This window comes from Macrosteles quadrilineatus, unplaced genomic scaffold (genome assembly GCF_028750875.1).
Source record: "Macrosteles quadrilineatus isolate MER2022 unplaced genomic scaffold, UCM_ALF_1.0 Scaffold_1__1_contigs__length_201487025, whole genome shotgun sequence".
In the NCBI taxonomy this organism is placed as follows: domain Eukaryota; kingdom Metazoa; phylum Arthropoda; class Insecta; order Hemiptera; family Cicadellidae; genus Macrosteles; species Macrosteles quadrilineatus.
This window is the reverse complement of record NW_026542594.1, coordinates 123066687-123093004: the sequence shown is the minus strand read 5'-3', so window position 1 is coordinate 123093004 and position 26318 is coordinate 123066687. Positions and strand designations below refer to the sequence as shown.

The window sequence follows — 26318 nt, the reverse complement described above, 5'->3', positions numbered from 1 at the left end:
TATGCGTTTTTAACTGGATTTTTTTTTATAATCTTGTCTCAAAAAAATCTTGATCAAAATAAAATCTTGTCTTGTAGAACAAGATTTAAAATTTCTCAAAATTTTGAGACCCGTCCATCCCTACTCAAAATTGTACTTGACGCCTATTTTGCGGAATTTTTTAGTGGTATATCTCAGGTGTTTCGTCCCTGCTTTTTCCCTCGATTTAACAGTACGGATTGTCAGCTAGCAGTTATGTTTAGTGCTGCTATCTGTTGGGTGTAGGAAACTAAGTTCAAAACGATTGGAACGCAGTAGACCTACATGCAACAATATGCTCTCATTTGGATGAAACTAAATTTAAACTGTTTTTCCGCACTTAACCACGCTGCCCATTAGCTAGTCCCGGCACCCGCCCAGGCTGGCCAACGTGCAACCTCACTGAATGTGTAAATAACCACACACCTCTGGTGTTTGTATCAATGTAAGTTTGATAAGCGATGTGAATGTATTCTTACTAAAGAGCTGAAGGCTGAATAGGTTTTCTTTAGCTTTTATAGGAAAACCAGGCTTACCTGTACCGTGGGTGACCCTTTTCAATGTGAAAAAGAAAAAATGTACATAAACACAAAATTGAAGTACCTATATCATACTTGATGACCCCTTTGTCAATCACTAAAAAGGAGGCACTGTACCAGTAAGCCCTTTCCTATCAAAAACAAAATCAAACTGTTAAGCAACATGATAATTATTAGAACTTTTAAAGATAACCAATGTTTAAAATTTAATTCCTTTTCACTTACTGTGTACTTCTTTGGAATTACTGTTCATCACTACTTAGTTTTAATGATTTTGAAACTATTAGTCTCTTACTAAACAAACTGGAAAAAATTTGGTTTTGTGAAAAATTTGTAAAAATTAAATTTTGAAATGTAGGGTACTTAGTCCAAAAATAACATTACACAAGCAATGACAATTTCAACTGTTGATTTTTAATCATCGTTTGACATTTACTATATTTCAGAAATACCCAGAACGTGCAATTTACAAGGTGATCCACACGATGATCCGCCGAGGTGAGTTGCAGCATCGTATGCAGCGTAAGATGCTCTACAGACTGCAGTGATCTACTGTTGTAGCTCTGAGACAAACGGATACTCGGCGTGGCACTCCACTCTGTGATCAAAAACGTTTTGTAACTATTCTCGCTTTATGTATACATTTTGAAAATAAATATCCTGTTTTATCGAATTAGACATATATTACTCTAGGATATGTGTATTCTTTAAAACCAACATTTTTATTTCAAAATCTTTGATATTAAATTAAAAGATTATGAAGATTATTTTGATTAAATTTACATTTTAAGGAAGTAAAGTCAACAAGTGTCAAATACTGATTACCAAATCTTAAGTTTCTTTCTTGGGTTAAGATAAAATAAATTATCACCCAGAATTCCCTAAAATTATTTTTTTATACTTTATTTTGCTACATTTCATAATTGTATTTAATCAAAAAGGTCAATGTCAAAATACAAGAGTTGACTACAGTGTCAGTTTAAATATGCACTAGGGATGGTCAAGTCTCGAAATTTCGGGAAATTTTTGGGAAATTTTAAATCTCGTTACACGAGACGAGATTTCTTTTTGGCCGAGATTTTTATCGAGACGAGAATAAAAAAAAAAAAAAAAAAAATTAAAAACGCCTGCAGAAAGTCAATGCAATACCCGCAATACAGGAGCGTGTTGTAGTTGCGTTTCCTTTGCGAAGGCGTTCTTATTTAATTAATTCTTTAAATGTAAATATTACTTTAATAACATTTGAGAAGTTTTGTTAAGTGTAAGCAGTGTGAGGAATGTTTTATTACTATAAAAAGTCAAAACAAGTAACTATTTTATAAAAATTAATATTGCTTTTATTTTATGATTTATTTTATTTTAGGATAAGTTGAACTCTATCCTAACTGATATCACTATGTTTCCTAATCGTAGGCATTTTTAATAAGTGAGGCGTGATTAATAAAAAAATGTTATGCTGATGTTTTTTAATAAAAGATTGTAAATATTCTTGCCTATTATCATTATTTTTGTATTTAAACAGTCATCTAACAATGTTACAAAATCAGGTAAAAATTTTGAACGTGCATTTCCCGTTGTGTATGAGAAGGGAAATCCCGTCTCGATCTCGTCTCGAAATTTTATGAGAAATAAAAAATCTCGTCTCGTCTCGAACTAAAAATCCAATCTCGTCCATCCCTAATATGCACTGAAAACAAACCAGTCCTGAAATAAAAACCACTAACTAGTCTTTCAGCAAAAGTTATTCAAAATTAGGTATTGGGGTTTCGAACTAACTGACACTGCCCGGTACAAGTCGTCCTTTTATTTCACCATACTTTCATTAAATGAAACCTTCATAAATAGTATTCCATTAACATTATACCTACTTTGAAGCATTAAAAATATCAAAGTATCAATAATTATCAGTGCAAAGGTGGCACAGTATATTTTACCAAACCAAGCTCTGTTTGGAAAATGTGAGTCTAGAGAATACCACTGCAGTTATTGCAGCTTACAACCAATGAAAAATAAGTTGATGGGCAACTTTATTAATCCTATTTCCTGGCTGAAAACTTAACGTTAATTCACATTAACTAACATTTTCACAATTCCCTCCTTGGCCAGGTGTTGCACTTAAGCATGAAAAGATCCATTTATATTTCAGTCACGTTAATATAAACCTAAATTGTCTCTCTCGTACAATTAAAAAATACTATAGCATAAATCTTGTTTCAACAACTAAAAATTAATCATGTTCAGAAATGTAAATACAGTAGAACCCCTCATATCCGAACATGACAGGACAGTGCCACGGTCGAAACGGCCAAAAGGTCGGATATCGGGAATAGCATATTAGGCTAGTCAAAATACGGTCCAACATCAAACTTAAAGCAATAGAAATTAAATATATGGGATTTTGTCAACAAAGGGGTCTACATCATCATACTAAAAATCGAGAAAAATCGAAGTGGCGGAAAGCCGCCATATTGGAAAAAAGCTTCCGCCATATTGGATTTATGTAAGCTTTTAGTAAAATGGATATAGTTTGACAACTAAGCGTCTTAAAAATCTGCAATTTGTTTTATGGCTTCCTCATTAAGTCTACTTTAAGATAACAACAACTTTTATATCATTTCAATATTTTTTTGTTTAAATAAAACAGTTTTAAATTTTAAAAATACCACATTTCTAAGATTTTTTTAGTAAAACCTTCAAACTTTTGCTAATACAAACAAAAAATACAAACATTGTGGTGGCCCGGTATAGTACAAGGTATTGAAGAAACAGTGTCTTCTTGTTATATTTGTCAGTGTACGAGGAATGCAGCTCCAAAAGTCCCTCTCCAACAGTGGCCCCGTGTGTATGGCAGATGGCAACGGGTGCACATAGATTTCGCTGAAGATACTAATTCTAGGCAACAAATGTTAGTACTAGTAGACAGTTTTTCCAAGTGGATCGAGGTGTTTGTTATGAAATCTACTAGTTCTCTCAAGACCATTGAGCGTCTCCGTTCACTTTTTGCATCGTATGGGCTTCCGGACACTCTAGTATCTGATAATGGCCCTTCTTTTACAAGTTTTGAGTTCAAAGAATTCTTAAAGAAGAATGGAGTAAGGTTTGTCTTATCACCTCCTTATCATCCTGCGTCAAATGGTGCGGCCGAGCGGTGCGTTCAAGAAGTGAAGAAGAACCTGTTGAGACAGGTGTTGAGTGAAGGTGGTACTGGTTCTCTGACTTTGCAACATAAACTTGATAACTTCCTAATGACATACAGAAATACACCTAACACTGTAACCGGACTTACCCCGGCAGAATTGTTTCTCAACTGGAAACCTAAAACTAGGCTTGCACTTCTCAAACCTAACCTCAACGCTCGTATTGACACGAACCTGGACAGACAGAAGGAGAGTTCGGATAGGCATAGGGGAAGGGCACGATCCTTTGAAGTTGGAGAGAAAGTGTTCGTCAAAACTGTCAGGCAGGAAAAGATTGACTGGGTACCTGGAAAAGTTCTGGAGATAAAAAGTTCTGTAATATATCTTGTTAGTGTATTGGGAAAAGTTAGGCGTTGCCATGCTGACCACCTCAGGTCTAGGGTTAACATGGAAGAGGAGGGGATAGCAGTGCCAAGTTGTGAGCCAAGGTCTCTCATGAAACCAGTACTTCCTGAGCGAGGGGAAACTTCAGAGGACAAGGAGAGGCAACAAGTTTCGCCCAGGCGGCAATCTCCATTGAAGGACCCTGAGACTGCAGCGGTTCAGCCAAGACATGAGGATCCACCTGCGGTAGTGCAGTGCAGCCCGCCCAATCTTAGAAGGTCAAAAAGGACAATACAAAAGCCTGAAAAGCTAGACCTTTAAGCTATTCAGGCAGAAGTGAGAAGAGTTTATTTTAGTTTTATGAGAAGAATTTTTAAGTTGGAATCAAGGTTTAATTAATAAAAATGAAAAAAAAAAATTATTATGAAGAGAAAGTTTTATGTTGGAAGAGTATGTTATTTGTGGTCTTACAGCAGTAGTGTGGGCCTAATCTAAATGGTGGCGAGTGTAATATAGTAGCAATAGGGCCATATTAGATTATTAGTAACCGGAAACAGATTAAGTTACTGGGTGGCTGCACTGCCTACATCGGCGTGGAGCTCCCTGATTGGCTGCCGATCGGTCAAGGAGTTTTCCGTCTTGATGATCGTCACTTCAAGTCTAGCAAGGTGCGTAATTAGATGTCGCCATGTTTTCTTCTTAATAGTTATAGTAGTTACCACATTATTTATGGTCTGAATGTGTTGATTAAATGTTTGGCTTTATTTTTATTAATCACTAATAAAATCTGACAAATTTAAATTGACTCATGAACCTACATTTAAAATTATTTTATTTTATTTTGAAAACTCTCTTTAGTTAAATACATATATCCTCAATCTTGAATAACTCCAAAAACTCTTTATAGTCTTAAATAATTCGGCAAAGTATTGACTTTTATTTTAGCTATGGAGTACGTATTTATTTATTTAGAATTGAGAATAAACGTCTTTAACTGAAGACAATTCACAAAATAAAAATTTTGTAATCCATACCTATAAAAGAGGAAGGTATGTATGTATGTATGTGTCCTAGACTCCGAAACCGCTAGACAGATTGTAGTGAAACTTTCATGCATGCATTATTAAGCATTATTCAAGGATGGTGTGTGTGAAGTTTGGTGCAGATCCGTCATAAGGGCTCTGCCCCAGAGGGTTTTAAGGGGTCGATTGTCATACTTTTGGAACTACAATGCATACAAATAAATATAATTTAAAAGCAGTTTGTTTACTTTCATCAACTGTTTTGTAGGTTTGAGTTATCACAACATTCTGTATTACTCATGATTTGAAATAGTGCCACACTGTTTTCACAGAATGCAGCACAGAAAACTATTTTACTTTTGGATAAGTCCATATATATTAAACCTAAACACAGCATACAAGTGCACTGAACAACGTTTGAATTCTCAAATGTTAAATATGTAAACATAAAAACCTTTATCAAAGTATTATAAACATTAAAAGGGATAGCAATGCCTAAATAGCTTTATCTTTTCTTCTATACCCACACAATTTAACATAAATTATTAACACATTGGGTGCGGCGGTATCCATATGGATACCTGGAGTCCATCACGTAGAGGCGGCGGTATCCATATGGATACTTGGGTCCGCCTGAACTTCAATATTTTCCTGTGGCTCAGCCGTTTGATATTTCGAACTAATACTTTGTAGCCACCTGCGTTGACACAGTTGAATGACCGTGGTGACCTTGGTTTCTATTTTTGTCGCGTTATCAGTAGGGGGGGCGGGATGGGGGTGGGCGAGCGCGCCACGTGCGTTTGTTTACGACCCTTTGCAGAATGTTTGGGCCCCTCTTGTCATTTTATTACTTTTTTACAGTCTGTTATCTGTTTAGTTGATGATTTGTCGTGGTCGTGAGTAGTCGGGAGTTATTCGAGCGTGTAACTTAGTGCCGGGAATCTCTGTATTGTTTTGTTTAGTGTATAAACTATATATTATCTATATATTATTGTAGTGTTCCGTTTCTAACTGTCGTAGTGAATATTTTATTATTATAGTGAAAATAGTTATTTGTGTACAATGGATCCAAGTCGACCTGGACCTTCCACGGCCCCTAACGTCGCTGTAAATTATGACACAGACGAAGACGACCCTGAAGCACGCGACCATTTTCAACGCGTTGTTGATGACGATTCTGATGACTCTGATGTCTCCTACCTTAGTGAGGACGATCCAGACATCGGTACCGAAGCCCCTCAGTGGTCAATATCTACTGCAGGTTTGAGACCAATTACTTTTGTAAAAGAAGAAATTTTGCTTGTACCAATTCCTGGAGATGGAAATCCATTAGATTTTTTTCGATTGCTTGTAGATGATGTTTTTCTTGAGGACATTGTAAAGAGAACCAATGAAAAAGCTCGCGACATATTTTTTACAAAGCCTGATCTAAATCCTCATTCTCGAATCAATGCGTGGAAGGACTTGACTGTGCCTGAGCTTTTGACATTTCTTGGCCTCTTATTGCATACAGGCACTATTCGGCTGAATAGGCTTGCAGATTACTGGAAAACGGACAAACTCTTCAGACTTTTTTCTTTCAGAAATGTTATGTCTAGAGATAGATTTCAAAATATTTTGCGCTGTCTGTATTTTCAAAGCACTAACAGTCAAGAAAAATCTAGCATGGATAAAATTACATCGGTAGTAAATTACTTCAATGACAAAATGTTTCACATTTACTATCCTGAAAGAACATTGTCATTAGATGAGGCGATGGTGCTCTGGCGGGGGCGATTGTATTTCCGCCAATATATAAAGGGGAAACGTCACAAATATGGCGTGAAACTCTATTCTCTCTGTGAACATTCCGGTCTAATTTTAAAATTTCATGTTTATGGTGGATCTTCAGATCCTTTGGTAGGAGGCAAAAACCACACAGAAAAAGTGGTGATGTATCTCATGAAGGAAAAATTAGGAAACGACCATTCTTTGTTCATGGAAAATTTTTATAATAGTTATTCTCTCTCGGCCAAACTCCTGTCTAAAATGACTTACTCAACTGGTACGTTGCGGTTGAATAGAAAACACGTACCCGAGGATGTAAAATCAACAGTTTTGAAGAAAGGGGAAACAATAGCGAGATATGGCGAGGGTATAATGATAGGGAAGTGGAAAGACAAGAGGGTGGTTACATATATAAGTTCTCAGTATGAAAATGAAATGGTAGATTTCTTGACGAAAAGGAGGACCATAAAGAAAAAGCCATTGCCGATTGTTCAATATAACTCTTATATGAGTGGAGTTGATCGGGCAGATCAGCTACTATCATATTATCCATGTGATCGTAAGACTCTCTTCTGGTACAAGAAGATTTTTATTCATGTTCTGCAGATGCTACTGCTGAATTCCCACAATCTCCACAATAAATATATGCGGAAGATGTCGTTCTACGATTTTCGATTGAAAGTCATTAGTGCACTATTGCCTCAACTTGTTGACGCTCCAGTTGAAAGTCCTGCTCAGAAAAGGCTTAGGGAAAATGTTCATGTCATTGCCAAAATTGAAAAAGAGGGCCCGGGAAGGAGGGGAAGAAAGAAATGCAGGGTGTGCCACAAGAACAAGACCCAACGTTTGACACACTATTATTGCAAGACCTGCCCAGACAAACCTGGACTATGCATGGGTAAATGCTTTGATGAGTTTCACAAGTAAGGAGAAGAAAATAAGAAGAAGAGGATAAGTTGTAAATACATTTTATAACCTTAGCTTTTGTGTTTAGAACTAAGAAAAACTTTACTGTTACATGTGTTATAGACTTTAGTGAATTCATGTGAGGGACAAATCACTCGTAGTTATATATTTTTTATTTAGTCTTTTTCAATGGAGACTTTAGTAAATTTTTGTGGGACAATCAGATATGTATGTGGAAATAAGATGACAGTTCGTCGACCCGAAAAAACACGCGCGGCCGGCATCAATACAGCGCGCGCGGCCGGCAACACTACAGCGCACGCGGCAGGCATCACTACCTGGTGGCGATGGGTACCATATGGATACCTAACTTTGAAGCCATAATTTCAAGGTAAATGTTGTTGTAATCAAATTTATAACTATTATTATGTATTTCTACCATAAAAATGTAAGTTTTTATTATATAAAAAAATTTCAGATTTTGGGTGAATATTTAAATTATACCGTAGCACTCAATGTGTTAAGTGAAAATTATCGTGTGAGCTATGTCAGGTATTCAAATGCCTCCCAATTTGTCATTAACCCACCACATTACTGTCATTAAAAGAAGAGCTCAAATAATACTAATGCGAAACTTAAATCCACGGATGCTGTGCACGGAACCAGACTGTCGATTAAAATCATTACACCAAATCTGACTCAAACAACAATCATACATACATACATGATACATGATACATGATACATGATCTCTCCGTCCGTAGTCCTTTGCCTTAAGGAATTGGACAGGTCAGGGTTAATACAAAGAATAACCAGCTTAATACTAATTTTTGTCACCGTCTAGGTAACTGTCTATGTCCTCTAAACTTAACTCTACTAGATATTTTTTTAATTCTGATTTGAATTTTGTTAAGCTCTGAATTTCAAGTAATTTTTTCGGTAGGGCCTGGTACAATTTTATTCCCATGTAATCTGGTTTGTGTTCAAATTTTGTGAGTTTATGTTGGACTGCATGTGTGCCCTTTGTTCGTGTGTTGTAAGTGTGATTTGTAAAAGTTGGTTTAATGTTCTGTGATTTTATATAGCAAACTGATTCATAGATATAAAGTGAAGGGACTGTGAGAAAGCCAAGTTCTTTATAAACATTTTTGCAGCTGGTCCGAGGCGGCATGCCCAAGATTGCTCTTACTGCCATATTCTGCCAAACAAAGATCTGGTCAATATTCTTCTTAACAGCTCCCCATAGAATGATTGAATACAAAATGTGCTGTTCTATTAGGCCAAAATACACAAGTTTAGAGAGAGCCAGGTTTCCGAAGGTTCTTATTCTTCGAAGTACAAAGACCCCTCGTGCCATAGACCCCTCCAGTTTTTTTATTTGTGCATCCCAGCTCAATTTATCGTCCAATCTCACCCCCAAAAAGTCGGCAGTTTTTGAAACTAAACTATTTGTTAGTTTAGTTACTTACTTTACTGTTTACTGTCGTTTACTTACTACATGAGTAGTAAGTTTAAACGAGAAATAGTCTTAATCCCTAGAATACCGATGATGATTTCATCTGAATTACCTTTTGAATTGAGGCGACTATAATTTCCTTTCGTCTCTCTTTCGCAGTCACCATTATAAGACACAAGGACAATCGCTGACTGTCGCCGGCTTAAGTTTAGAAAGAGATAGTAGGTACGCCTAAAAAACTTGAATATTTATAAACCAAATGAAAAAAAAAAACATAGATTATCCACTGGCAATTAAAAGAATACAATTCTATTTTTGTTTTTGCTGCGAGGCTTTGTCAAAGATATAAAGATTTTGGTAGGCTATACGTTTTTATTATTCATTGTAAAGAAGAAAAAATACAATTTCAAATAATAGTTATTAGCGCAGCAACGCACGCTGGATAACTGCTAGTTTTAAATAATAGTCCATGTATGAAGATAATATGTGAAGATTTAAATCTCGTGTTGTTAATACAACCCGAGATATAAATATTGTAATAACGTGTTATTTCTAAAAAGGTCAATTTCATATTGTGTTGTGGTTTGTAGTTTGTCTCAAAATTTTCTGATTTTAATGATCAATAGCCCAAATAATTAAATGACAGCCCTTACAACACTGAATAGTTTAAGGCTAGAACGGACTGCAAGTGTTAATAATAACTGGAGATGTAAGAAATATCATTTTAAAAAAAGTTCAAAGTACGAAACGATCATAAGAAATGTATGGGGTAGAGTTTTCGTTTGAAAACTAAAAAGGATATCTAAAAAAAGTATTCCAGAATTGAAATCATTGTAAAAATCTAGTTTAAATTGATGTGTCACAAAACTATCCTACCTTGTACAAAAAGAACCATACAGTTTTATAGAATTTATGTCTGGCTAATTGTATCTTTTTTTGATATATTGTCTATCTTATTTATTAAATGTTATTATTTTAGTTCTTATTGACGACTGAGATGTATAATTGTAAAAAATTGTACCTATTCAGAAAATAAATGACTTATGACTAACTATCATTACATTTAAACTATTTTATTTATATCCAATATGTCATTCCAAGATGGCGGTCAAAAAAGGATTATCTATCGAAATTAGGAACTAGAAAACGAATAAATATCAGCAGTGGTACCAAGTCAATTTCTCGAAAAATGTTCTTATAAATGCACGTGTTTTTTTAATTTGTCAATTTTGGGAAAAGTCACCATTTTAATAGTCGTTTTAGGGGTTTTCGGTGGACTTTTTAAAAATAACTTTTAGTATGTCACTCTGCAAACCCAACACTAAAAATAAAACTATAAAACGTTTCATTGAACATTTTTTAAGGTAATTTCTTATATTTCCCTAACTACTACTGTAATTGTCTATTATGAAAAATTGAATTTTGGTATGTTTGAAAACGTCTACTTTTTCAGTGTTCCCATGCTCGGATTTTGTCGGATATTTGTTTGTATATTATCCTCTATAAATGATTTCAAAATATGGCTTAAATTTTCTTAAAGTAATTTTTCCTACCTCAAAGTGTATTTCACCTGGATTAGATGTAGCGGTGCAGCGCGTGTCACGGCTAGCGTTCCAAGTTGAAGACTAATAACAAATATATCCCATAATATATCCCATCTTCAAAGCAATATACAAACTGATGTGATAATTATTATTGTTCAAAATTTAATGCAGATTATTTTAATAGCCACAAAATATGTATGTTCATATCACCCAAGTTTGTATTTGCAAAAAATTAAAGGTTTTACTAAAAAAAATCTTTGAAATTTGGTATTTTGTAAATTTAAAGCTGTCTCATAAAAAAAAAAATAAAAAAAAAAACATTAAATAATATAAAAGTTGGTGTTATCTTGAAGTAGACTTAATGAGGAAGCTATTAAAACAAACCAGAGATTTTTAAGACGCTTAGTTGTCAAACTATATCCATTTTACTAAAAGCTTACATAAATCCAATATGGCGGAAGCTTTTTTCCAATATGGCGGCTTTCCGCCACTTAGATTTTTCTCGATTTTTATGATGTTGTGGACCCCTTTGTTGACAGAATCCCATATATTTCATTTCTATTGCTTTAAGTTCGATGTTAGGCTTATTTTTACTCTAGATTGACTAGCCTATATCTTGCTGTCTCTGTGACACCAGTTACAATCCACTTCCCCAGTTTACAACCCTTAATGACTGCGTCAACGGATATCTTGCGGTCACGGCAACATCGGTCATCGTCTTCCGCGATCACGGCAACTCTCGTGAGGATATCTTGTAGTCACGGCAACATCGGTAGGCCTAATCGCCTTCCGCAATTGCAGCAACACTCGTGAGGATATCTTGCTGCATCAGCGACAGCGACAGTCGTCTACCGTGATAATGGCAGCACCCGTGATCGGCCACACTAAGTCGGAAATCCCAAGGAGTCAATTATGCCAAGGTCGGATATAAGGGGTTCTACTGTACTTGGGTTCAATAATTGGTTACATATCTGTAGCATGAACATAGAAGTCATTGAGTATAGTAACAATGGCACTTCTAGCAACGGTTTTACCTCTAGAGGTGTTCATATTAAGTTATTGATATTTGACAGAACTAATAAAACAATAATCCCTAAAATTGAATAAACATTTAATTTTAGTTCTCTTTATATTACTATGTGGGTAAAAAGGTCTCAACAGTCCAAAAATGATATATAACTTCTTTGACTCACCCTTTAAAGAACAAAAAGTTCACAATTCGTCCTTTCGGTCCTCGGTCTAAAGATTGTAGTCTTTCAATGTCTTCTTGAGGCAGTTCAAAATCAAATATCTACAAATTAGCAATTGAAAGTTAAAATGTTGTGAGTCCTACTCCTAGTTACCACTCTCTTGGACATTGCAAACTCAACAAAGTTAATTCCAAAATTATTCTACATTTTTGACAATTTTTTCCTATATGATAGATAGTTAAACCTCTTAAAAAGTTCTATGAATAGTTGGGTTAGTAGGGAGTAGTTTATCCTCAGTAACAAATAATTGTATGTTTGTACATTTACATTTCATCAACCTATTTTTATATAGGGTGATTACCGAGAAACGCATGTTTTAGCAAATTTCCCATATAGGGAATAAGCTATTACCATAGTACTCATGGTAAGACCTGGACCCGGGACCGATTTAATTTTTCATTTTGAGGTCCCTAGAGGCCAAAAACACCATCCGTTCAAATTAATATAAAAATATATATTAATATATATATTGTGTCCGTTAGCGCGATAACTCGAGCAAAAATGATCCGATTTTGATGAAATTTGGTACCCAAACCTGTAAACCTACGTTTATTCAAACGAGTTCACGATCCAGCATAATCGGACCATGGGAACGGGGGTTTATGGGGTAAAAATGGGTTTTTCCCATTTTTGACCCTAAAAACTAAAAATTTTGCAATTTCTTCCTAAACCGTTTTGTAGAGCTTAAAAAAATAAATAATTTAGTATTTCATTTCAAACAATCTTTATTCTTTTTGTACATATTTACAGTACATTGAACAGTGTCGAACAGTGATTCTTTATTATACTTAACACGATGACTGCTGAAAACAACGTACAGGCGCTCCCCAGTGGCGGGCGAAGCCCCGGCACGCAACCGAATCAGCGAACGCAATTGGCATTCAAATATTTCAGTCTGACGAATCACAAAAGAGCAGTGGTGACTGTGCTGCGTTACCCCGAGAGTGAATGTGTAGTTCACTGAAACACCCAAAGGTAGCAGCACTGCACGGATCCGTATCCAGTGTCTTTGTAATGTGGGTTGAAGAGAAAAAATCCCCGAAACCGGGACAAAAGCATTGCCAGACAGGATTTTACGGGAAATTTTAGTACCAACCTACACCAAAGTAAAGCTCGCATTCTAAGCTGGCAGGCTGGCAACGATTATAACGTCTCCGTCTGAGGCTACGCTCACACTGACTCAATATATTTCTGTTGGTCTGGTGCCGACTTTTGTCGGCGCGCGCCACATTGAAGTGCTAGCGACGTGTTAAAACTATTTTCTAACTTATTTCTACCATTTTTTACCATAAAAGAAGGTTATTTATACTATTACAATAGAGATTCTCAACAAAACAAATAACAATCATAAATAAAATAAGAAAGCAGTAAAATATTCCAAACATCCAAAAGCCCTTCAAGTCCCAGAAGTTTTTGAATTAAACTCTGGGTGAAGAAATTCTTGTATATTATACAATGCTTTAGTTGTTATAAAATCTTTAAGTTTCCTTTTAGCGAATTTCCCATATAGGGAATAAGCTATTACCGTAGTACTCATGGTAAGACCTGGACGCTGAGTGAAGTAACTAGACAAAGTGGTGATATTATTCTTAACTGATAGTTCTGTCTCACTAAAAGTTTTATCAGATATTTTTAAAGTGGCATCATCAGCATATAGAACTAGTTTACTTGTGCCAGTCGGTGTTGGTATGTCTGCCAAATAACAGTTTAAAAACAAAGTTGAGAGTATTGATCCCTGTGGTTTGCCATTTTTAATTTCTAAAAGTTGAGAGTTGTAATAATGTTTGAAGTTGTTAGAAAGGTTTATGATTTGGACAAACTGTTTCCTATTGGTGAAATATGATTTTATCCAATCAAAAGCTCTATCTTTAATACCTATTCTATGCAGCTTGTCTAATAAAATTGGGTGGGAAACAGAGTCAAACGCTTAACTCAAATCTATAAAAATTCCAATCACTTTTTCATGATTATCTACTGAATCAATAACTGATAATAGTATATTGAAGCGCTGTTGTATTCCTAACGGTCACGGAGAAAATTCAAAAATAGTATAATTTAAAATTCCCATGTTATTCTTATGGAGAAAATGAAAATTGTTGTAGTTTACTTGTTTATGGATATATATTGATAACATTTGGCAAATTTATTTATTTCATCCTATACTATTGAGGTATGGTCAAAAAACACTTTTTATCTTCCCCGTAGCAGCAAACCTAAACACTCGTTAAATCTGATGTTATTTAAATAGGGAATAAGTATGTCTTATTTATGGAAATATTTTAGTAAAAATGTAATCAGACAAGTTGAAATTCGCTTAGTCTGCAGGTTTGCTGCGGCGGGGGTATTTCAAGTAATGAGTATTCAGGCAATTCAGAGAAAAGATTATATTTATGAGTGGAAAAACAGTGTACACAATATGCAATTTCAGAATAAAATTACTTACAATGTATTGTTTAAAAATTTCGTCTCTAAGATGGTCGCCTTCTGCTTGGTATGGAATTCCTTCATCGAACATTCCCTACAAGAGTTGTCACACGTTTTGTTGATGTCACTTGGCTTTCTCGCTCACCGGATCTTATAATTCCAGATTTCATTCTATGGGGTTTTTTGAAATCTAGAGTTTACATAAACAAACCACAAACAATATAGGAACTTAAAGAAGCTATTCGCCAGGAAATCAACGCCAATCCTAGAGACATGTTAGGAAAATCCGAAGCAAGTTTTAAGGAACGCCTTCAACACTGTATCCAAGCAGAAGGCGACCACCTTAGAGATGTAATTTTTAAACACTAAATTCTAAGTAATTTTATTCTGAAATTGCATATTGTGTACACTGTTTTTCCACTCATAAATATAATTTTTGCTCTTAATTGCCTGAATACTCCTTATTTGAAAAACATGCGTTTCTTGGTTATCACCCTATATTTTTTATCACACTATACTCAGTTTAATGTTTAGATCACTGTATTTGCTTGTTAGGGTTGGTTTTAACCAATTCCCCACTAGAAAAACAGGCCATGCTGCAGGATCCATGACATCACACTAGTGGATAGATTCATTGATAAATTCATTGCCGTTGTCATTCCCATATGTTTTAGGTAAATAAACAAGCTGGCTTTTTGTAAGAGTTTAGTACAACTATCCACCACTGTGACATAGTGTTGCGCTGCCAGTCCTGCAGCATGGCCTGTTTTTCTAGTGGGGCCTTGTTTTAACATAATAGAGTACTCCATACCAATTATCATAAATAAATAATACTCCACCGTAGCGAACTTGCAGACTAAGCGAGTTTCCATTTTCCTGATTTTATTTCAAATAACATTAGATTTAATGAGTACCTGGTTTGCTGCTACACGGAGGGTAATGAAGTGTTTTTTTTTGTATTTTGTAAAATATTAGTAGCTTAGTATAAAATAAATAAATTTGCAAATTTTGATCAAAATATGTCTATAAACAAGCAAACTACAACAGTTTAATTTCATATTTTGAGTTGTTTTGTCTCTGGATCACAGAACAAACTATAAAAGGTATAAAATTACTGTTATTAAACCGTTATTATCCGTAAGGAACAAACAGGATCATTCTGGTAGTACTCAGATAATTTTATACCTTTTATAACAGTTTAATCTTCAAGAAGAACCGTTAACATGGACCTATATAATTTAAAATAGGTACTGCCCAAACTAAGGCAAAATTGGAGCGGCAAAATGATCTGACAGTTTTCTTTGCCGCCTTGTTGGGGGAGTGAGTGGTGGAGGGTGTTGGGAATAGGGGTGCCCAAAGCCTAGGGTTTTATTAGCCATGGAGCTGTGGACGACTGAGCACCGTGCGATTGTAGTGGAAGTGTTTTTTAAAAGTTGCAATCGCTGTGTAGCTGTTCAGCGGCAGTTCCGTAGACGTTTCAGTGTGGGTCTAAGATGAAAATTCCAACTCGAAACACAATTTTGCTGTGGGTGGGTAACTTCAGAGCTACTAGTTCAGCATTGAAACACAGATCAACAGGCCGTCCAAGGTCATTCCCGACGCCAGAGAACGTCAAGAGAGTGAGAGAAGCTGGAGCTGTGGAAGCTAGTCCTACAGCTCTGCACATGTCTGGCCGCTCGGTTGAAGAATATAACGATACAACCTGCACTTTCATCCATACAAAATAGCAATCGTGCAACAGTTGAAGCCCAGTGCAGTGGTTAAGCAAAGCGTAACTCATTTTAAGAATAAGTGATTGATTTGCTTACAGGTGACAAAATTGTCAATATGAGCGACGAAGCGCACTTTAAACCACACCACACAGTCTTCCTCAATCTCTTGAAGTTCTCTGGCATCTGAGCTGACCTTTGTTGATTTTAGTTTCAATGCTGAACTAGTAGCTCTAAAGATACCCACCCTCAGCAAATGTTTTGATTTGGGACTTTTCCTCTTGAACCCACACTGAAACGTCTACGGAACTGCCGTAGAATCGCCACTTTAAAAAAACTCTTCCACTACAAACGCATGGTGCTCAGCCGTCCACAGCTCCATGGCTACTAAAAATGTCCGCACGTATGCTCTGGAACGCACCTATTACCAGCACCCTCCACCACTCACTCACTCGACAGGCCGGCAAAGAAAACCGTCAGATCATTTTGCCTCTCCCTGTATTTTATAATTAAAATTTATAAAATAAAATCTATAAATTTATAAAATTATAAACCTATAAAAATCTTTATCCAAACATTTGTTTATCAGTTCAAATTTGTAAACAAAAAGCTACCATATCAAAATTATTCCAAATCATTTGGGATACACATTGTAATGATCCTTCTGTTTCCATGAAAATAAGTATATTTTCATAAATATTTTAATTAAACTATTCTCATAAGCATAAAACTTTAGAATCTTGGGAGCAGAACCTGTACCTCTTAATCTCTGCTGTTTGAACTGTCAAATTATTGTATTTACAGCTGACTTCAATTAATATTTTTGACTGTTTACATTCTTCCAAAATGTAAACATTGAAACTTTGGAAGCCCATGGGGCGTAGCCCAAGGGAAGTATGATAACAGGAATAGGCCTATATGTTAACCAAGTATATAAGCTACCTTCATAATAAAATTTTATTTCAATTGGTAAGAATAACATGGGGGTTTTAAGTGCACAACTTTTTGAATCTTCTTTGTAACAAATAATAATTCTTATTATCAAGTTCCCCTGGACAAAAAAGTAGACACTTAACTGCCTTCAGCACTCCATATTCCTTGTATCAGTATACTCGGTGTCCTTATGTATATTACATCTAGGATCTGGGCTTTTATCAAGCTACTTAGACAGAGTCTTTTCGGACATGAAATTCATTAGTGTGATATCTTTTGTAGATGATGTTGTTGTGTTTTCGAAAACCCCGGAAGAACACATAGAACACCTCACGGAGGTCATAGCACGTTTATCGAAAGCTAATCTAACAGTAAATCCGAGCAAAGTTCTGTTTGCAGCCGAGGAGATCAGTTTTTTTGGACATAGAGTTTCTCATAACAGTCTAAAAATAGATCCGGACAGAACCAAGGCGATTAGAGATTATAAGAGCCCAACCAATTCCAAGAACTTGAGCAGATTTATCGGGATGATAAATTTTTACTCCAGATTTATAGAAAACTATGCTATAGGCCTTCTGTGTGCTCCTTTAAATGAGTTGAGAAAGAAAAATGTAAAATTCAAATGGACGGAGGAGTGTGAGGTAAACTTTCAAAAGTTAAAGGAATGTATTTGTAATCCACCAGTGTTAAGACTCCCAACTATGAATTGCCTTTTATGCTGCAAACGGACGCCAGTCAAGTTGGTTGCGCGAGTGTTTTACTACAAGAGGTAGATGGTGTCAGGTATCCGATTCATTTCTATTCCAAAAAGTTTACAAAACAGGAGTTAAATCTAACAGTTTATGAAAAGGAAGCATTAGGGATTGTTTTATCAATCCAAAAGTTTAGGAGCTATTTGGAGGTAATTCCATTTTATCTTGAGACAGATAACCAAGCATTATCATGGGTTTTGTCGCACCACAACAAACTGGGAAAACTAGGGCGATGGACCGAATTAATACTTGGCTTACCTTTTAAAGTTAAACATATAAAAGGGAAAGATAACAAAATAGCAGACTGTTCGTCGAGAATGTTTGAGGGATACCCTAGTGTTGAGGTGGAGGAAAAGGTGTTGGACGATGAAATTAGTAAAATGAAGCAGTTTGTAAATAATGTAAGTGAAGTCCTCAGACCAGATAAAATAGCTGTGGTGTCTGATTACCCTCTAGCCTTTACTAACCTACAAGAGCATCAAGCTAAAGACGACGAAATTGTGGAGGTAATGAACAAAATAAAAAGGGGAGAAAACCTAACACATTTTACTATTCAAAAGGGTGTGTTACTGTTTAAGCCTCCTAACAAAACAAAAGGGCGGATTGTTGTGCCAAGTGCTTTAAGAAGGATGATATTACATTATTACCATAATGGTGTTAGCACCGGATGCCATTTGGGTATCTCTAAAACAATGATAAAGGATACTTATTATTGGGAAAAACTACTTGATGACGTAAGAGACTATGTGAGGCAGTGTGAAACATGTGCTCGGTCAAAACAAACGCAAAGAGTGTACCACGGGGAAATCATTAATTATCAAAGTGATAAGCCCATGGGTAAACTGTACGTTGACATCACGGGAAGCTTTCCCAGGAGTAAAAATGGTAATAACATGTTACCATGTTACCATGTTACCATGTTGTTAGTGGTGGATGATTTTACCAAGTTTGTTTGGTTAGTACCCCTCAGAGATGCAAAAACATCCAGTATCATCAGGGCGATCGAAACGCAAGTTTTTAAGCATGTGGGAACAGCGGAAATGTTGGTTACAGATAACGCTAGTTATTTCAGAGGAAACGGTTTCAAAAACTTTTGTTTCAAGTATGGAATTAAGTCACATAGAATAGTAGCCTAGCTTATAACGCTAAGTCAAACAAAAGTGAAAGGTATATCAAAACTGTAAAACAGAGCATGGTAGCACTGCATCATAACTGCCATGATAAGTGGGATAGCAACTTGCACTATATACAACTGGCACTTAATACTGCGGTAAACGAGGTGACAAAACATACAGCGTTTAGGTTAATGTTCAACTTTGAACCAAACTGTAGTTTGTCGGCTATGTGGAGAGTCAATGACTTGATAGGAGATCCCATGGATAAGGAGAATGTTAAATCAAAGTTTAATCGTGCTATAAGAAACCTGAGATTAGCTCATGCAAAGACGAAGCAGCGGAGATTGTTAAAGGAAGGAGAAAAACATCCATTCAAGTTATTTGATACTGTTTATGTTAAACTTCATCACTTGAGCAACAAGGCTGCTAAGTTCCAGGCAAAGTTAGCGTTAAAATGGTCAGAGAAATATAGGGTAATACATTTTTTGACGCCCGTTGCAGTTCTGTTACAGAAGGTGGATGACTATAAGATTATTAAAAGGGCTCACGTAGATCAGTTAAAGAAAGCTTGGTAATGAGTGCACCCTGTTGTAAATAGTAGTAGGTAGCCATTTAAGACCAAGATGCAATAACAAAGTGAACCATGCCCTCGTGCCTGCACCCAGACAAACGAAATGGAAGCGTGATCCATGCGCAGACCCGAGGAGCGGCTCACAAAACTTTACTTAACAAAATGAGAACCATGGATGGAGGTTCAAGAACAACACGCCATTTGAGAGAAACGAGCTGTAATTAACCATTTAAATGAACACAACAACAAAAATCAACAACAATACATGAATTAAATACTCTCAATTAAACTTTAAATAAATTTAGATACCACTCTGACCTACCAACTTACAAACATTAATTTAGAAAAATTCAAAATAGTCTAATTTCAGTCAAAGTTAATTTAATTTTCATCCTTCAGAAAAATATAGGATAAATATTGAGTAATAAAATAGTAACAATAAATATATAATCTTTTCATCTAGTGTTTGGTATCTTGTATAATTTATGGGCCCCAAAAATTGAATTTAATAAAAAAAGTAATAAAATTTTAAAATATCAACAAGTAGGCTAAAGAAATAGAATAAGAAAACAATAACAATAAGCGTAGGCTAGTTTGCATAAAATTTCAAAATAGGCTATAACAATTAGTAAATACTGTGCACAAATTTAACAATACCTAGGCCTAAATAACACTTAGTCCTAAGTTGGATTTTAATATTCGAAGTCCATGAGGTTGCGGTAACGATGAATAAATAAATTAACACATGCATGGTAACTTGCGGTAATTGCGGTTTCCAGTACAGTTCTGGTTTAAGCCCAGGTCACTGGAGGCATGCTGAAGCTGGGCGGGAGGGTAAGGCCAGCCAAAGTCCAAAAGGAGGCCATGGGAATGAAATGCTCTCCGCCTCAAGTTGGTGCTCCACCTCCTGGGTTGACGGTAGTCCTCCTGGGCTGACGGTAGTCCTCCTGGGCCCCATCAAGGTGCCGGTGGCACGAATAGTTTACTCCATTGCGTAGCAGAACAAAAGGATAGAACAAACAACTAAACTGCCTTGTAAAAGGTAAAGCATGGGAACCGATGTAAAAAGATAATTTTGTTCTGAAAATCCTCTGCGAGGCAAACGGCTCTGACGTCGCTGAACCTATGAGTTGCTGGCGGAAAGAGTAAAAAGAACAAAACCCCACAGCCTTGTTCGGGGTCGTGGAAGTGACAAAACGACACACTAAACTAGCCTACAAAAAAAAAACAAAACACTTGAACCATTGAATATGAGTCGTGACATTCGCCCGGTGGAATTAGTCACGGCTCAAAAGGAAGGGTTTATATATATATATATATTTTACTTTTACTTATTTGTGAAGCCTGGATCACCTGTGTAATCGAACGCCGGGTGGAGAATTATCAGCAAAGCCAGAGGTCTTAAGATTAAAACCTGAAACGGAACGCGAGTTTGACACTTGTTGGTGAAGCGTGACAGTGTGATTGTAACGGAACGCAGAGTAAAAAATAAATAAAGAAAGGGGGAGGAGGATAATTGGAATAATAAAGGGATAAAAATACACAGTTGAAAGGTGAATAACTTATACTTAGTACACACTGGCATTAATTGATCAAAGGTATCGGCATGCAGGGATTTTGGAACAATTTTAAAATCCGTCTTTGATTTATTGTGCTTAATCTGGTAAGGAAATGGCTTCATGGCCAGGGAGCTACTTTCAAGATCAGAAAAGGGGAGACAACTATAGGGGATCGTAGTGTACAAGTTGAGTTAAAAGTGTGATATATTATCATTTCATGTTTTTGGAATGTTTGTAGGAAAATAGCAGCTTCCTTATTTATAAGAGTAGCAACAGATGTATAAAATGTCTTGTGAATACTTTAAATTGAAAATGTGTTGTAATATAGTAGAAATAAAATTAATTGTTGTAATGTTGTAAAAGACCAGTTAGTGGAAAATAAATTATATAATTTTAATAAACTATGATAATAAATCATTTAATGATAATAAACTATGATAATCAGACCAGTGTAATATGAAATAGTAAATATTGACTGAGTGGGACTTGAATATTCTGATATCAGGTAGAAATCCTGATAAGGCTGCCTCATCGCGGGGTCGAGAGCCGGCGAAGCGACTAGCGTCATGGAACGTAGAGATTATCCTTACATAAGGAGAGGTGATGATTTTATGTTTGAGGTACAATTTTTTTCTAACACAAGTTTTTTTTGTAAATAAAAAGTCATTTTATGGGTTAGGAGGAAAACGAGATTTTTATTTTAAAAGGGGAGATTTGTAACGATTTTTCGTTACAATAAATCTGTTAGAAGAGTTTGATCTAGATAGGTTTAATATTTTACATTCGCAGACGGGTTTACATGTTATGTAGGTGAGCTGACGTTCAAGGACAAAAGACAAGGCAATGGTCATTCATGCGACGGAGGGGGGGATTAGTTTCATGGTTTGCAGACAGATAGAGTCGTTGTTGGTGTACGCTGAATTATATTAGTGAGTGCAGGCTACGGTAAATGTCCTCATTCGTCATTGTACTGTATGTCATGTTGGTCGCATCTGGAGAAGCAGATCATCTTACATGTTATAACCCTCAGAACGAGGTAAGATTTTAAGGAAATTTTAGTTTATTTAAAAAAAATTAAAAGTTTATTCCAGGAAAGAGCGTTAAGATATCGAGAAGTACATTTTTAATTGTTTTAAGTGAATGTTTTAAGTTGCAGAGTAGTTTGAATAGACAAGTTGTAGATTGCAGGATCATAATACGTGGTGGCAAGATAGAAAATGTATAATTTTGTAATTTTAAATTCCATCTAGGCACTCAATCTTTTTCCTACAGTTACCTGAACAATGTACATGTTCTCTCACTGATTTGAGAAAGCAAAGTGGCCAATTCGCTCATCAGTGAGACAATGTTAACATTGTCTCACTCTAATTACTTTGTCTCACTCCAGATTTGCAACAAGAAGGCACAAAATAGTGTGCGCGTAACATGCAGACAAGGTCGTATATGCGCGCGAAATACGTTGGCAGCACTGGCTGTAAATCAGCTGGTCAGCTGTTGTACTGTTGTATCATTAAATGTCATATTAAAAGTTCATTTCTGTGTAAAAATATGTTACGTTTCTTTACCAATTTATTTGTTTTATGGTATCTGTAGGAAAAATATAATGTTCAACTCGAGTGCAAAGTGCAATTGACTCACTCAAGAAACCATTCCTCACTCGCCTACGGCTTGTGAGTAAGTATTTCTCTCGAGTGAATTGCTCACTTTGCTCACTAGTTGCACAAATAACTATAGTTTTAAGTAATTTGATGTATGTATCATGGTTATTAATTTCTGAGCTTAATTTGTGCAGTCTGAATCATGTTATAGTAATAGCTTCCTTTCAAAAGTATGTAAGTTAATCAAAGTTTATTTTATTTAATAATAATTCGAACAAATGTGTCACAAAATCTGAGTCATAAGTTTATTTTATAATAGAAAATTTCCCATAGAATAAAGATGACAAATTGGACGATTGTATTAAATGGCCTTGATAAATGTAGTAGACTAATTATCTTTGCACTGGAATGGTTAGATAATTTGTACCTATCATGAACTGGGAGGAGTATATATATATTGTATACAGTAGTGGGTGTGATTACTGAGAAAGACGAGTTTTCACAGGGTTCACGTCTACCCCTGGACCTCAATCATTAGGCAGGCTGTTGTACTCTACGGCATCGGGAGGAAGGCCTATCATCCTCGAAGGTCTCGTTTTCAGATCACGGATTTTCGAGGATCTGCGCAGAACTTCTACATATTTTCAAGCTAGATGCTCCCATGGAGATCACACGTCTCCAGTCCAGGATACCACGTAGCGGGATGGAAGTGATGAGTACCATTCCAGTGCAGTTTTATATTGATTTGGGGCCTATCTATATATCTAATTCAGTAAGCCCAAAATTTTACAATGAAATTGTGAGCGAACGGGAGGACGTAGAAAGCTGGAAGAGGTCTCATTTTAAAGGTCTCAGCATGAAATTTTGGGGGAAAATATTCTTTTTTCTTAATCATGCGCCAAAATGTTGTTACGGAATAAAATAATTCACATTTAAATAACATGGGAATCTAGGTAATGTCTGCTTTGTTTACTTTAAAACATGTGGTTTAACTTTATTTTAAGCATATGATTATGTAATATGTACTGTAATATGCATACTATTATAAATTTGAAAAAGACGTTTTCCCAATTTTAAGGGTCTGGATTAGATAATGGAGTACGATTGGTTGTGTTAGGTATGTCTGAACAAAGTGTAAAGTTAGAATTGATTACTGGAGTAGGCAAAGGGAACATATTTTTCCATGCCAAAAATAAAACTAATATCTATAGATCCTGATACGCCGTTTAAGTTTACAAGTATTCAATTCCCATTTCGATTAGCTATTAATATCCTATATATAATACGAGTAAAGTTTGAATACTTGTCAACTCGATCTGGGAATCGGCTCTAACAAAAACGTTTATATTTACGGAATAACTAAGTTCTGTGTCAAAAATAAGTTCTAGACCAGTGGTATAGCCAGGAAAAATCTATTTTCGCCATAATATGAGTACAAACTTTTGAAAATTTAACATGGGCCTTATGAGAAAACATTCCGCCATTATTGTCATTTTGTTTACATTTTAAGACATAACGTGACGTTCTGTACCCACGGGCACCTCAGCTTGCGCATGCACATATGGCCTATTTACAAAAGACAACACAAAAGAAAAGGAGTCCGATGAATACCATTAAGCATTGATTAACAATACACAGATTCGCATAATTTCTGGTGGCCTTACTGAATTATTCCAAGCAGATTATTTCGTTTAATTGTTGTTATTAGTTTTGTGGTAAATAGTAGTCCGGAGTGTGGTAACTGTTTATGACGATTAGATTAAGGTATCTACAATCCTAAAATGCTATGGGAAGGGAGGGAAACAGGTCCGCGACGTAGGAAATGGTGAAGGAAGTAGTAAAGGTGAGTAGGTAGTCCGGAGTGTGGTAACTGTTTATGATGATTAGATTAAGGTATCTACAATCCTAAAATGCTATGGGAAGGGAGGGAAACAGGTCCGCGACGTAGGAAATGGTGAAGGAAGTAGTAAAGGTAAGTAGTCTGGAGTGTGGGAAATGTTTATGACGATTAGATTAAGGTATCTACAATCCTAAAATGCTATGGGAAGGGAGGAAAACAGGTCCGCGGCGTAGAAAGTGGTGAAGGAAGTAGTAAAGGCGAGTAGTCTGGAGTTTGGGAACTATTAATGACGATTAGATTAAGGTATCTGTTATCCTAAAATGCTATGGGCTGGGAGGGAAACATGGTCCGTGACGAAGGAAGCGGTGAAGGATGTAGTAAAGGTGAGTAGGTAGTCCGGAGTGTGGGAACTGTTTATGACGATTAGATTAAGGTATCTGTTATCCTAAAATGCTGTGGGAAGGGAGGGAAACAGGTCCGTGACGTAGGAAGTCGTGATGGAAGCAGTAAAGGTGAGCGGTCCGGAGTGTGGGAACTGTTTATGACAATTAGATTAAGGTATCCACAATCTTAAAATGCTATGGGAAGGGAGGGAAATAGGTCCGCGGCGTAGGAAGTGGCGAAGGAAGTAGTAAAGGCGAGTAGTCCGGAGTGTGGGAACTGTTAACGACGATTAGATTAAGGTATTTACAATCTTAAAATGCTATGGGAAGGTAGGAAAACAGGTCCGAAACGTAGGAAGTGGTAAAGGAAGTAGTCAAGGCGAGCAGTCCGGAGTGTGGGAACTGTTTATAAGGATTAGATTAAGGTATCTGCAATCTTAAAATGCAATGGGAAGGGAGGAAAACAGGTCCGCGATGTAGGAAGAGGTGAATGAAGTAGTAAAGGCGAGCACTGTAGAGTCTGGGAACTGGAAACCAATTGTAACAGTTTGATTTCTGTATCTGAAAGTGAAATACTGAAATGCTATGAGATGGGATGGAAAGATGTCCAAGAGATAGGAATTAGTAAATGCTAGCAGTGCGGAGTGTGGGAAATGTTGTTGGCAATTAGATTAATGTATTTAAAATGCTAAAATGCTATGGAAAGAGATGACAACATGTCCACGACGTAGGAAGTAGTAAAGTTTAGCATCGCAGAGTGTAGGAACCGTTTGTGGCAGTTAGATTAATGCATCTCTAATACTTAAATGCTATGAGAAGGGAGGGAAACAATGACGTAGGAAATGGTGAAGGAAGTAGTAAAGGCTGGAATCGCAAAGTGGGGGAATGATTTTCCCCGAGCAAAGCTCGGTCTCCAGGTACTTACTTATTATTAAAGCAACGGATAAGGCCAAACCTTAACAAAACTTGGAATTTTTTTTTGAAGAAAAAAAAACAGTGTTCACCCATGGTCAACTTTATGTTGCTTTTAGCCAGGTAAAGCGGCCAGATGATGTTAAAATAGTACTAGAATCAAATAAAGACGAAGGAATCGACCAAAATGGATACCATACAACAAATGTTGTTTTCAGAGAGATTTTGTTATAAACCAAATAGAAAATACCTTTTTTTCTGTCATTGTAATTAGCATTTTACAATCTGGAGGATGACATTATCTCTATGTGTTTAATCTAAGTGAATTTGTCTATATTCAAAGAGATTTATATATATTTGATTAATTGTCATGAAGATTATAATTGAAAATGTTCCTTAGTTGTATTTTATGATTAGAAAGTTTTTATAATACCGCATGAACAGTCTTTTGGAACTTTTATTTTAAACAGAGCAGACAAAAAATGCATTATGCAGGTAT

General features: G+C 36.0%; 2 protein-coding genes across 4 annotated transcripts in view; one reads left to right on the top strand and one right to left on the bottom strand.

The window, feature by feature from the left end:
- Positions 1 to 1250, top strand: part of LOC128984259 (DNA replication licensing factor Mcm5) — a 124822-nt gene extending 123572 nt beyond the window's left edge. Inside the window, exon 15 of the mRNA XM_054403564.1 lies at positions 1004 to 1250. Within this exon, the coding sequence (XP_054259539.1) occupies positions 1004 to 1105 (102 nt within the window). The 3' untranslated portion in view covers positions 1106 to 1250. The remainder of the gene's footprint in view (positions 1 to 1003) is intronic.
- Positions 950 to 26318, bottom strand: part of LOC128984276 (1,5-anhydro-D-fructose reductase-like) — a 47119-nt gene continuing 21750 nt past the window's right edge. For 2 of the 3 annotated variants that reach the window (XM_054403588.1, XM_054403582.1), the window contains exons 6-7: positions 11967 to 12064; positions 950 to 1155 (exon numbers count right to left, since the gene is read on the bottom strand). In XM_054403588.1, the coding sequence (XP_054259563.1) occupies positions 1107 to 1155; positions 11967 to 12064 (147 nt within the window). In that variant the 3' untranslated portion in view covers positions 950 to 1106. The remainder of the gene's footprint in view (positions 1156 to 11966; positions 12065 to 26318) is intronic. The other variant, XM_054403596.1, reaches the window with a different exon arrangement.